Below are 13,747 nucleotides of genomic sequence, written 5' to 3' on the forward strand. Positions count from 1 at the left end.
GATGGAACTCTCTGGAGCAGAACTTGGTTAGCTGTCGGGTCACTGTGGTTGAGAAAAAGGTCTATGTCTGGATCCCCCAGTTTTGGCTGATGTTGAGAAAGGTCCCCCTGTGCAGCTCCCACTCATGGGGATCCAGGAGACCTCTGCTTAACTGGTCTACCAGGGTGTTCTGTTTCCCTGGGATATACTCAGCTATCAGATGCAGTCCCAGATTTGAGGCTGACTGCCAGATTTGCATAGCTAAGCGACACATGGGGTAGGAGTAAGTGCCCACTGTTTGTTAATGTACCACATTACTGTTGGGTTGTCTGCCTCAATTAAGAGCATTCCTGGACTCAGGTGACCCTTGAAAGCTAGGATTGCCCTGTACACCACCGGCATTTCTTTTAGGTTGATATAGAGACCCTGAACCTCCTGTTCCCAGATGCCCTGAGTACACATACTTCCTCGGTGTGCCCCCAGGCCGTGTCTGATGTGTGTCTGTACTGATGGTCTGGCCCAGGGGAAGCATGATAAAGGGTAGACCCTTGTTCAGGGTACATGCCTCTGCCCACCATAGGAGCTCCTTCTTTAAGCAAGGAATCAGGGGCAGCTGGTGTTCCAGTGACTGCGAGTGTTGCCACCCTGAGGTACCACTGTAGTTTCCTCATGTGCAGTTTGGCTAGTTGTACCAAAAAGGATGCAGGAGGCCATGTATCCCAGCATCTGCAGGAATTTCCTTGCTGTGAGGTATGCCCTGCGGGCCAGCTGTGAAAAGTAAGAGAGGAGGAAGCTCTGCTTCTCCAGAGGGAGGGAGGCTTTTTGTGTTGATGTGTCCAGTAGAGCTCCCAGGAAGGTTAACCTTCTTGAGGGGTGAGTTTGGGACTTCTCCCGGTTGATTGTGAATCCCAGGGAGGAAAGATGAGTCTGAACAAAGGTAAGGTCCTGCAGGAGTCTCTCCTTGGTGTCCGCCTGGATGAGGCAGTTGTCCAGGTAGGGATAAATCTGTATGTCCTTCTGTCTGCAAAAGACAATGACAGGGACCAAGCATCTGGTAAAGACTCTAGGAGCAGTAGATAAACCAAATGGCATAGCAGAGAACTGAAAGTGTTCTGACCCTGCTCTGAAGTGTAGGAAACTCCTGCAGGGCTTCCTTATGGGGATACGGAGGTATGCATCCTTCAGATCTACAGTCATTAGCCAGGCATGTGGTATCAGCATTGCTAAAAGCTTGTGTAGGGTCAGCATTTTGAATTTTGGGACCAGGATGGACAGATTAGAGTGGATAGGTCGAGAATAGGGTGCCAGGTGCCCTCTTTTCTGGGTACTAAGATCAATCTGGAATAAAACCCTTTTCCGGCCTGTTCCCTTGGTACAGGTTTCTCTGCACCTTGGGCACCAAGCTTTTGAATTGGGAGACTGCCTCTGCCCTGATTTGCTGGTATATTGGAGAAACCTGAATATCGGGGGGTTTCCTTGAAAGAGAATCTGTACCCACTGGTAATAATTTTTATGACCCATAGATCTAAGGTGATGGCCTGCCAAATCTCTAGTGGGCACATGCTACTACTGCCTCACCACTACTGAAGCAGTGCCTGGTGGTATTCAAGCAGGCTTACAGTGTACTGCCCATGCTACTACTGAAGCAGTGCCTGGTGGTATTCGAGCAGCCTTGCAATGTGCCTCCCACTCTACTACTGCCTCACCGCTACTGAAGCAGTGCCTGGTGGTATTCGAGCAGCCTTACAATGTGCTGCTCACGCTACTACTGCCTCACCACTACTGAAGTAGTGCCTGATGGTATTTGAGCAGGCTTACAGAGTACTGCCCACGCTACTACTGCCTCACCACTACTGAAGCAGTGCCTGATGGTATTTGAGCAGGCTTACAGGGTACCGCCCATGCTACTACTGCCTCAACACTACTGAAGCAGTGCCTGGTGGTATTTGAGCAGGCTTACAATGTGCTGCCCACACTACTACTGCCTCACCACTGCTGAAGCAGTGCCTGGTGGTATTCAAGCAGCCGTATAATGTGCTGCTCACGCTACTACTGCCTCACCACTGCTGAAGCAGTGCCTGGTGGTATTTGAGCAGCCTTACAATGTGCTGCTCACACTACTACTGCCTCACCACTACTGAAGCAGTGCCTGGTTGTATTCAAGCAGGCTTACAGTGTACCGCCCATGCTACTACTGCCTCACCACTATCGAAGCAGTGCCTGGTGGTATTCGAGCAGGCTTACTGTGTACCGCCCATGCTACTACTGCCTCACCACTACTGAAGCAGTGCCTGGTGGTATTCAAGCAGCCGTATAATGTGCTGCTCACGCTACTACTACCTCACCACTGCTGAAGCAGTGCCTGATGGTATTCAAGCAGCAGTATAATGTGCTGTTCACACTACAACTGGCTCACCACTGCTGAAGTGTAACAAAAAATGGTATAACAGCAAGATGTTCAATACCACTATTTTAAAATAAGTAGGTCCATAAAAATCAATGCAGGTAGTTCACATTAGACAAAATCCAAACACTGCGTGTCAAGTAAGTTATGGTAATTGTAATCTTCTGATTTTTGGTACTTTCCATAGCACAACCAGATTCTGTTGACTAAACGTCCCAAGTTCAGTGGGTCTGTATGTGTACTGTGGATATCACAGCACCAGGTGTGTACACACACTACACAACTCAAATAGTGGAAAAGTGAACTGAAAGGCAAAGGCTGCCTCAACTGAGGAAGGGAATAAAGGTACTACTGTTTCCTCAACCCAACCACTATACTTCCAAGGAATAACAGCAAAAAACGCATTAGTCAAGCTTCTACTAACTGAAGGTTCACTAGATATTAGACAAGTGGGTGACAAAAGGGTACTCAAAAAAGCGAGACACTACTGTTATACTACCTGGGACATCAAAAAGATAGTCACAGGACCTATATGGCTGCAAGTTGCGTCACTTAATGACACAATTACTTTAATGTTGTGAATGCAGGGTATAAAACAATTGGTCTTTCGATTATTTTACTTTCTGCTCAACAAGTAACATGTGGGGAGGGGACAGTGTGATAGCAGTACTTGGGGATGTGGCTTGGGCAAATGAAATTCTAACTGTGTTTATTTACGTTTGAGGAGCAGTAGGTACATAGTTCATTCAAGTATGGCTGCATAGCTGGTTAATTTGCTGTTCTGCATATTTCAACACAAGATTCCCCAAATAACTTGAATGGTTTTACATGAATGAATACAGATTAGCTCTGAAGAGTCTTTTGAGGTTTGACCAACAATGCCCTATGAGATTACCTTCAAGAGGATTACACAGCCCTAATTGTAGTTCTGCCATCACACACAACACTGGTCTCGCCATACATTTTTTGGACTTCGTGGTTTCTGTCCTTTTTTAAAACAATTTGAAGATGAAAAAATGAGCAAACTTTATTAAAATGCATTTTCAGCTATGGAGTCTCACGCTGTTGACAGCACGACACAAACTGCTGATGCCATCTGCTGTCAGAATATGGACTTGCAATTGCAGTGCTGATCAACACAAGACACCTTCTGTATACCTTATCTGCTCTTTGGCTCATTAACGTGGTTTCAAGTTTCTGTTTCAGTCTCAGTTCCAGTTTTAGGTAATGAACAATGGATGCAGCCTGGTTAACAGAATACAAGAAACTAACATGAAACGCTGGACACTGATGCATTATTATTTGCAAGACAAGACCAATAACACATGAAGAAATTAGTGAGACCCCTGCTCACTGTGAACTAATAAATAAAGACATCTGATACAAGGATTTTTCTTAATTACTGGAAGACTGAAGACCTATGCTCCTTTCACAGTGCATCACGATTTAACAGAAATGCAGACTGCAAAGTGATGAAACCTACATTAGGTATGATACATACTGCCCATCCTTTACAGAAAAACTAACTGCTGCAACACAGCTTTTCTCAAAAGGCATCTCTCATGTGTGTATACAGGATTAAACATACATAATGCACGCACAAACAGAAAAACAGGTGTATTACACATCTATCCAATTGTACACACACAAATCAAAATCAAATTTACACATATTAAACATCACACAGACTTACACTACTTCTGCTGCCCATGTAGAAAAGCAGGTTGTCTGGCTCTGTAGTTTTCACATTCAGTGTCAGGGTATTATAATTTTGGGAAGAAATTGTAGGCTTGTAAGCACGAATACAGTCTCGATCTGCTAGCATAGCAACTTTGATCTGAAAGAAACAAACATGAAAAAATAAACTACATAAACATGATATCCAGAATGTAAGCCAGCATAATCAATTCGCCTTCCCTTTCTACATCTTCCTTTGCATATTCAGAGATGTGAATAAAGAATATTGCAATACTTATATGAAAAGACTACGTAGTGAGCAGAATTCTATGAAAATAACGGCACTGTTTTCTGAAAAGAAAGTAAAGGTATAACAATGTGGGTTTGACAAAATGGTGGAAGTCTACTTGTGGCTTATTCTCATCTATAAGGAATTATACTACAATGTTGGCAATATGAACATCAAAGTTTGCCACAATTCACAAAATCCACCTGCTCTGTGTTTACAATGTGGAACACGAACAATGCCCTGTCTACATCAACAGACATGCAACTCATGAACATAACAACATGCCTGTAAGTACGTGGTCTGAAGACATGGACTGAAACATACACCGAGCATGAGCTCAGCATTCATACACTGAACCTGGGGACTAAGGGCTGTTACGGGCAGATTGGCAAAATACCAAAGAATGGAAGTAACATTAGACAAGTATATAACATGGCAGCCTGTGTGTTCTGCAGTACATCAGTGCCATATGCACAGGGCAGCAGGACATAAAGGGAAGGATGTGGGTAAAGGAAACGGCACATTTTATGAAAGACTTTGAATCTGTGAGCATGGGGATAATGACATACATTAAGAAACATGAAAACCTGTGCACTCTGCACTGTATGGGGATTTCAGCTATACAGACTGTGTAGCACTAGGCCCTCAGATTTCAGTGATTACTCTTCTTTCATACTTCAAGTAAATGAACATCACTGCAAAGCTTCATGCTGCAGACACAGACTGCTGCTACTACGTCTTAACTTTATACGTTATGTCTGGCAGTTAGTACAGCAGACTAAGGCTCTGACGTATTAACTTGTGGCTCCTGTGCCAAGGGTACAGGGTTTGTGAATCTTTTCACCTTCATTTGCCTAATGTGTGACCTGGAGCAAATCACTTAAATAAACAGTACTTTGAGGGAACCAGGTATTTGTGCCTGGCTCTTTAATGGTCTCCCACACTACATGCCTGGTAACTACCTATGAACCTATTAAGTATCTATGAGAAGCACTCATAGATGCTAAACAAATACAATACTCAACACGTAAGACAGAATAAAAGATGCAAAGCAGCAATGCAGCCTTCAAGCTCCACACCTTTCAGGGCTTTGGACTGGAACACTACGTGTTTGTAAACAATATACCACTGCAGGAGAAGGAGGAGGCAGGATGGTCCTGCTTTCTAAAAGTCACACAAAAATACACACATATATATATATATATATATATATATATATATATATATATATATATATATATATATATATATATATATATATATATATAGATAGATAGATATATACACACACACATCTGTGTGTGTGTGTTATACATGACAATACTTAATTCTGACATTTGTTTACTCGAAAATATTTGGTCAACTTCATAGATGTTCATCAGGTATGCGATATCGTACAATTCTTGGGGTTGAGAAATATGCCCTTTCCCCTAACACTGTGTAATCGTGGAGTTAGTATGTCTAATTACCAGGCAGTGTAGGGGCACAGGGGGCTTGCCCCTCCCTGCAAAAATGTTTTTAATCTGTTTTTTTATTTTTATTTCTACATGCGTCAAAGCTGTTGCATGGCATATGCATGGTACTGTGCCGACATTGTGAACATCAAAGTTTGAGTGCTTCATCCAAACCTAACACACCCATAGACAAACACACACACAGTCACACACACTCAAACACGCACACCAATATGATTACATTCTCTTGGATGGACATGATGCATTCTATGTATGACTGTGCAGTTCACTTCACATAAAAGTTGAACTGCATTACTCATTACCCACTTGTGTGTCAGTCCACAGCTGCATATCATTAGTGCTTTATATTCAGTGACAGATGTCACTGTCCTGCAATGTTAACACAACCTTACTGGGCTGTATTATGACATGCACACACACTTGCTCACCAGTGAAAATGAAAAAATACTTATGTACTTACCACAGTGAACAATGAACATAACAAGGTCCCTTATCCTCTACATCTAGGATTTCAGGCCTGCAGAACATGGGCAAGTCAACAACTAAATCTTTTCAGGCAGCCTAACATTCCCCCTTTTGCTACAGCCTTGTGCATGGAAGGACCCCTCCTCCAGATCTCTGTTACCTGTGGAAGCTGGAGAACAAGAAGGGAAGAAACCAAAGACGGAGGAGATAAAGACTCTCTGAAGCAATTTCCAAATGTGCACCAAAATGGCAGTGGGGAAGGATGGTGGTGTCATAGATGGTGGTCCTAATCTATATATCTAATGTTATGTCAAGTACATAACTTTCATATGATCTTTCTCTATTATCTAGAAGACAGTACCAAGCATAAAGGACAGTTGGATTACTAACTTACTAGAAACGTATTTTTGTTCTATTACGTTCATTACTGCAGTCATTGCTTCTTGGGATATCCTGGCCACATGTAGCCCATCCATCCAGTCCAACTTCCAGAGTTGTGCCTTCCTCTAAGCCTTCTGATTACTCACTACCACTGCCAGATAAGAAAGCTGGTGGTACAAGAGAAGTGTCATATGATGCCATTTTCAGATCTTTCTTGCCTTGGCCAAGACAGGTGAGAAGATCCTGGCACCAAAGCTCTATTGGACCAGAAGGGACAGTCCTTTCTATCAGAGGTCCTCCCCAGTGGTCACCAATCTTTTTCTATGGAAAGTATGTCAAGGTTAAAGGGTGAGCTTGGTAGGGAGAGGAGACCAGATCAACAAACCACCCCAACCTAGGATACCAAACAACAAATGGAGAAGACTGAAGGGAACAAGGAGTGCAACAGTGAATTCACTTGAACATCTACATCATCATCATCAACCCCCTTTTTCGCCATTTTCTGCACGGGGATAGGGTGTTGTGTCAACTATCGCCATCTCTCTCTCCTAATTCAGTGCCATTCTCCTGCCTTCTTCAGTAGTCATGCCCGATTGTTGTAGGTCTTCTCTCACACCTCTTTGCTGGGCGTCCTTGTTTCCTCTTGTCTTCTGCCTGTCTGTCCTAAATCTTCTTCACCAGACTGTCTTCTGCTTTTCTGCAAATGTGTCCAAACCACCATAATCTGTTCTCTTTGACCTTTTCTATAACTGGAGCTACTTTGGCTTCTGCTCTTAGGTCCTCATTTTTTCACTTGTCCCACTGTGTGTATCTTACCACCTGTCTCAGGCATTTCACCTCCATTACCTCTAGCTTCCTCAACTGCTCTGTCTTTACTGCCCAGCTTTCATACAGTACATCTACATTTATGATAAATTCATAACACAACTGCAGTATGTTCATCCAACTATTCACTGCTTGGCAGTACAAAATGTTGTAGGATAGTAAGCCTTCCAAAAGAAGCATAAGCAAATCTAGCCCTAGCTGTACGGGTAAGCCTTGAGAATGTATGCACTGTGGACCAAGTGGCAGTTTCTAGGGTACACTGAATGCTGACCCCTCTGTGGCTCTACTAGAAAGGGCTTGGACATGCCCAGGAACAGCTTTACCATGAGCAGAACAGCAGCAGGAAATGCATTGTGAAAGCTACTTGGAAATGGTTTGTTTGTTGACTGGTGTCCCATCTTTTCTCTTTGCCACAGAAACAAAGAGCGGGTCTATCTTTCTGACCTCTCCAGTCCTGTGCACATAAAGCCTCAGCTTTTTATACACATCTACGTAATGAAACATTTTCTCTACTTTGTTTTTAGCATTAGTAAAGAATAGAGGTAAATGAATGACTTGATATAGGGACAACTTTGAGAACACTTTAGGTATAACAAAGTGGTTGGTGTTAACTCTAAAGCTGAGCTAATGCAAAACTAAACAAATTTCTCTGCAAGTCAATACCAAAAGTTCCAAGATCAACTAAGAGAAGGGACAGCCACCTAGAAAAATGCATTCCAAGAAAAAACCTGCAAGGGTGCAAAACCAGCTGGTTCCAAAAGATATAAGGTCAGTTTCTTCAACATAAGTTACAATCACATAGTGCAGCAGTCTCTTTTATTAGTGATCTAAGATGCAAAATGCCTTTTAAAACTATTTTACAGAAGGCAAGGAGTACACAGGGGGATCCTGGGCTGAAATAGCAAAAGTATGAGATTCAAAAGAAAGGCAAGTTTTAGCCAGCTCTGTGGTATACAGGGATAGAACCTGTGACTATACCTCGAATGACTGGGATAGAACCCGTGACTATACCACGAATGACTGGGAAAGAACCCGTGACTATACCACGAATGACTGGGAAAGAACCCGTGACTATACCACAAATGACTGGGAAAGAACCCGTGACTATATGTAATGACTGGGAAAGAACCCGTGACTATACCACGAATGACTGGGAAAGAACCCGTGACTATACCACAAATGACTGGGAAAGAACCCGTGACTATGCCTCAAATGACTGGGAAAGAACCTGTGACTATGCCTCGAATGACTGGGAAAGAACCCGTGACTATGCCTCAAACGACTGGGAAAGAACCCGTGACTATGCCTCGAATGACTGGGATAGAACCCGTGACTATACCTCGAATGACTGGGAAAGAACCCGTGACTATGCCTCGAATGACTGGGAAAGAACCCGGGACTATGCCTTGAATGACTGGGAAAGAACCCGGGACTATGCCTCGAATGACTGGGAAAGAACCCGTGACTATGCCTCGAATGACTGGGAAAGAACCTGTGACTATACCTCGAATTACTGGGAAAGAACCTGTGACTATGCCTCGAATGACTGGGAAAGAACCTGTGACTATACCTCGAATTACTGGGAAAGAACCTGTGACTATGCCTCGAATGACTGGGAAAGAACCCGGGACTATGCCTCGAATGACTGGGAAAGAACCCGGGACTATGCCTCGAATGACTGGGAAAGAACCCGTGACTATGCCTCAAATGACTGGGATAGAACCTGTGACTATACCTCGAATGACTGGGAAAGAACCTGTGACTATGCCTCGAATGACTGGGAAAGAACCCGGGACTATGCCTCGAATGACTGGGAAAGAACCCGGGACTATGCCTCGAATGACTGGGAAAGAACCCGTGACTATGCCTCGAATGACTGGGAAAGAACCCGTGACTATGCCTCAAACGACTGGGAAAGAACCTGTGACTATACCTCGAATTACTGGGAAAGAACCCGTGACTATGCCTCGAATGACTGGGAAAGAACCCGTGACTATGCCTCGAATGACAGGGATAGAACCCATGCGTATACCTTGAACGACAGGGATGGAAAGTAAAGTTGTGTACGCTTACCATAAATGTAGATGTTTGAGTGTATTCACTGTTGCAGTCATTACATTTGGGTAATCTGCTGGCAGGTAGCCCTCAGTCGGCCTGAATAACAAAGTCTTGGATCCTGCTTCGGTTGCTGTCTCCTCTTCCATGACGTCAGGTCGTCAGGGGTATAAAACATGCAGCTGACACCATTTTAATCAGTTTTTCTTGCCCCAGATGTCAGGTGCCGCCCAAATGGGGAGCAAAAAAAAAAAAAATATATATATATATATATATATATATATATATATATATATATATATACACATATACATATACACACACACACACACACACACACATATATATATATATATATAAACTGTAAATATATAAATGCACCTTAGGAACATAAAATTTACCTTCAGCTAAAAGCAAATACACCACAAAGGCTTTACAGTATAGTGAAGGAAAAAAGATATAGAAAGGGGGCTGGCGGGTGGGTAACCCAGACTGCAACAGTGAATACACTTGAACATCTACATTTAGGGTAAGTGTACACAACTGTACTATGTTCTTTGTGTTTCACTGTTGCAGTCATTACATTTGGGTAGAATCCCAAAGCTACGGATGGGAGGATGGAACTAAACAGCATTAGGAGCAGCTATAAGGCCCTGCAAGACCGCAGTGGCAAAGGCTGCCCTGGATTTAGAGAAGAGAGGTAAATGATAATGCTTTGTGAACGTATAAACTGAGCTCCAAGTAGCAGCTTCTAGAGTGTCTCTGGTAGTGACCTCTCTGAGAAAAGCTGCTGAAGTAGAGGCAGACCTGGTGGAATGGGATCTGATCCCCTTGGGCACAGGTTTACCATGGTGCAAGTAGCAAAAACAAATGCAATGGCTTATCCATTTAGAAATAGTCTGCTTTGATATAGCCTTCCCCTCTGATCCTGCAGCAAATGCTACCAGTAGTTGCTCAGACTTTCTTAGAGATTTGTCCTGTTTAAGTAGAATCTTAGTTGTCTGTGTACCATCCAGTGACTGCAGAATTTGCTCCCCCTTGTTCTGCAGATTTGGGAAAAAAGTTGGCAGGTGAACGGTCTGGTTAAGAGCCACACTGGATACCACCTTAGGCATAAAAGAAGGATTGGTCCTGAGGGCCACCCTGTCCGGGTAAAAACTAATGAAAGGCTCCACAGCCATGAGAGCCTGTAGTTCTGAAACCCTTCTAGCTGAAGTGACTGCCAAATGAAAAGCCATCTTCCAAGAAATAAATTTTATATCCACAGTAGCTGCTGGTTCAAAAGGAGGCAGGGTGAGTTTTTCCAGAACAAAACTGAGGTCCCATGCAGGAGTTGGTGCTCTCCTGGGAGGCCTTACATTTTTGGCCCCTCTGAGATACTGTTTTAGCAGTGGATGAGAAAAGAGGGGAGGCTCTGTGTTGTAATGAGCCAAGATGGCAGAGGCATGGATTTTTATTGAAGAAAAGGATAGGCCCTTGTCAAGCATCTCAGTTAAATATTGTAAAATCTGAGGAATATTGGACTTTGCTGTGTCTATTCCTTGTGCTTGGTTCCAAGCACAGAATCTCTTCCATTTATCAGCATAAGATTTTCTAGTACTAGGCCTTCTGGCTTCCAAAATGACATCCATCACAGGTTTACTGAGAGATGTGGTTTGAATAATTAGTTGATTAGCCATGCTGCAAGATTCAAAGTTTGGAGCTGAGTGTGCAGAATTTGATAGTTCTGCTGAGACAATAGAGGAGGTGTTTGAGGCAAATACCACGGAGGAAGGTGTGACATATTCCTTAGAAGAGGGTACCAGTGTTGGCGAGGCCAGTCCGGAGCAATTAGAATAATTTTTGTTTTTTCCTGTCTGACTTTTAGTAAGACCTTGGAGAGTAGAGGCAGAGGGGGAAAGGCATAGACTGATACGTACAGACTGATAGGTTTTTCCAGCTGAAGTATAGCGCATCCACTTTCCATGCTTTTTTGTGATGAGCTCTTGTGCAGAATTTGTCCAACTAATAGTTTTGGGGAGGGGCAAATAGATCTATGTCTGGGCTTCCCCATTTCTGTGTTAACATGCTGAAGGTTTGTGGATCCAGTTTCAATTCATGCAGGTCCATAAGATTTCTGCTTAGGTCATTGCCAGAGTATTTTGCTTTCCTGGCAGGAATTGAGCTTGAAGATGTATTTGGTAAGTCAAGGCTGTGTACCACAAGGCCATGGCTAGTCTGCAAAGGGGGTAGGAATGGGTACCCCCTGCTTGTTTATGTACCACATAACTGGTGTTGTCCGTCTTTATCAGTAGTTGTCCTGGATGAAGTAAGTCCTTGAAGGCTGTCAGAGCATTCTGAACAGCTAGCATTTCTTTCTGGTTGATATGTAGATGCATTTGGTTTGGGCCCCATTTGCCCTGAATGCATCTCCCTGCCAGGTGGGCCCCCCAAGCATAGTCTGATGCATCTGTAGTTAGGGTTTGGATGGCAGGGGGTAGAGTGAATGACAGTCCCTTGTTTTGGTGACATGTCTCTTCCCACCAAAGAAACTCCTGTTGAAGGCAGGGAATGAGAGGAATAAGCTTTTTAGGTACCACTGAAGTTTCCTCATAGGCAGTCTTGCATATGGAATTAGTAGAATGCAGGATGCCATGAACCCCAAAGCCTGAAGAATTTGTCTTGCAGATAACTGGGTTTTTGTTGCCATTTGTTTGAAGTATGTTGTCAATTGCATTTGTTTGTCTGGCAAGAGGTAAGCCATCTGGGCAGTTGTATTCAAGCTTGCACCCAGGAATGTAATTATTTGAGAAGGTACCAGTTGTGATTTATTTTCGTTTATGGTGTACCCTAGGCATGCTAGAAGCCTTTCTACAAACACCAGATGTTGAAGAAGAGTGTCCTTGTCCTCTGCCTGAATGAGACAATCGTCCAGATAAGGATACATTCGAATGTTTCTTCGTCTGCAGAATGCAATTACTGGTGTCAGGCACTTTGTAAAGACCCTGGGTGCAGTAGATAAGCCAAAGGGCAGTGCACAGAATTGGTAATGCAAAAAACGTGCTTTGAAGAGGAGGTATCTTCTGCAAGATTCACTTATTGGGATATGCAGGTATGCCTCTTAAGTCTAGAGTTACCAACCAGGCATTATTGCCAAGCATATGGAGTAGCTATTGTAAAGTCAGCATTCTGAATTTTGGAATGTCCAGGAACGTGTTCAGAATCGATAAGTCCAGTACTGGAAGCCATGATTTGTCTTTTCTGGGTAACAGGAAAAGTCTTTAATAAAATCCATGTCCTTTTTCCTTTTCTGGTACCGGTTGAATAGCCCCCATATCCATGAGGGACATGACTTGTTTCTGGACCTCTGCCCACTGGTTTTGTGGCAGATCTGGCCATCCATTTGGAATTGGCAAAGTATGGAAATGAAATCTGTAACCCTGGGATACTATGTTTAATACCCACTTGTCCTGGGTAATTAACTGCCAATTCTGAGCATGAAGTGCTAGTTTTCCCCCCAAGGGGGCTGCCAAAAGAAAAGTGCTTGGAGATGGTAGAGGAAAGTCACTGAGACTGCTTACTGTAGGGTTGTCCTTTGTTACCTCCAGATTTGGAGGTGGAGGCACCCCATTGCTTTGACCTGTAAGATCCCTGTGATTGATATCTGGAGCCTTTTGAGCGCCTGGGTTTGCACTGAGTGGCTCTTTTGGACACAGGACAGGACCAGTTCTTAGTAGGCCAGTGCCTACTGAACCTGGGTGGCTGCACTTGCAAGAAATCTTTTACAGTTTGCATAAATTTAGCTTTGTCTTCCAATTTCTTTAAAGCCTCTTCTGCCTTGATACCAAACAGACTATCATGCTGTAAAGGGGCATCCAACAATTTAGCTATAACATAATCAGGCAGATTTTGCTCCTTGAGCCAGGCATGCCTTCTTAACACAGATCCAGTTATGGCGGCCCTGCAAGAGGCCTCCAAGGAATCAAAACCACATTGCAAAGTATGCTTTCCAACCTGTTCTGCTGAATGCAATAAATCCCGTAACTCTTTATTTTCCACACCATCAGAAATCAACATCATTTTCTGTTTCAGTAAGCTCATAACATGTTGTTGATATTTAAGCATATGAAACTGGCAGTTTAAAGCCCTGATTGCCAAGGTTACAGACGTATAAACCTTCTTACCCCATCTATCCAGCGCCCTGGGGTCTCTATCAGA

At 43.5% G+C, this 13,747-nt stretch overlaps 1 protein-coding gene across 1 annotated transcript in view; it reads right to left on the reverse strand.

Moving 5' to 3' along the window:
- The window catches only part of LAMA1 (laminin subunit alpha 1), a 3,417,884-nt gene that overhangs the window by 1,025,067 nt on the left and 2,379,070 nt on the right, over positions 1 to 13,747 (reverse strand). The window contains exon 38 of the mRNA XM_044066516.1: positions 4,077 to 4,220. Coding sequence (XP_043922451.1) covers positions 4,077 to 4,220 — 144 coding nt within the window. The remainder of the gene's footprint in view (positions 1 to 4,076; positions 4,221 to 13,747) is intronic.

This window comes from Protopterus annectens, chromosome 3.part1 (assembly GCF_019279795.1).
Source record: "Protopterus annectens isolate FY-2018-M chromosome 3.part1, PAN1.0, whole genome shotgun sequence".
Classification (NCBI taxonomy): domain Eukaryota; kingdom Metazoa; phylum Chordata; order Ceratodontiformes; family Protopteridae; genus Protopterus; species Protopterus annectens.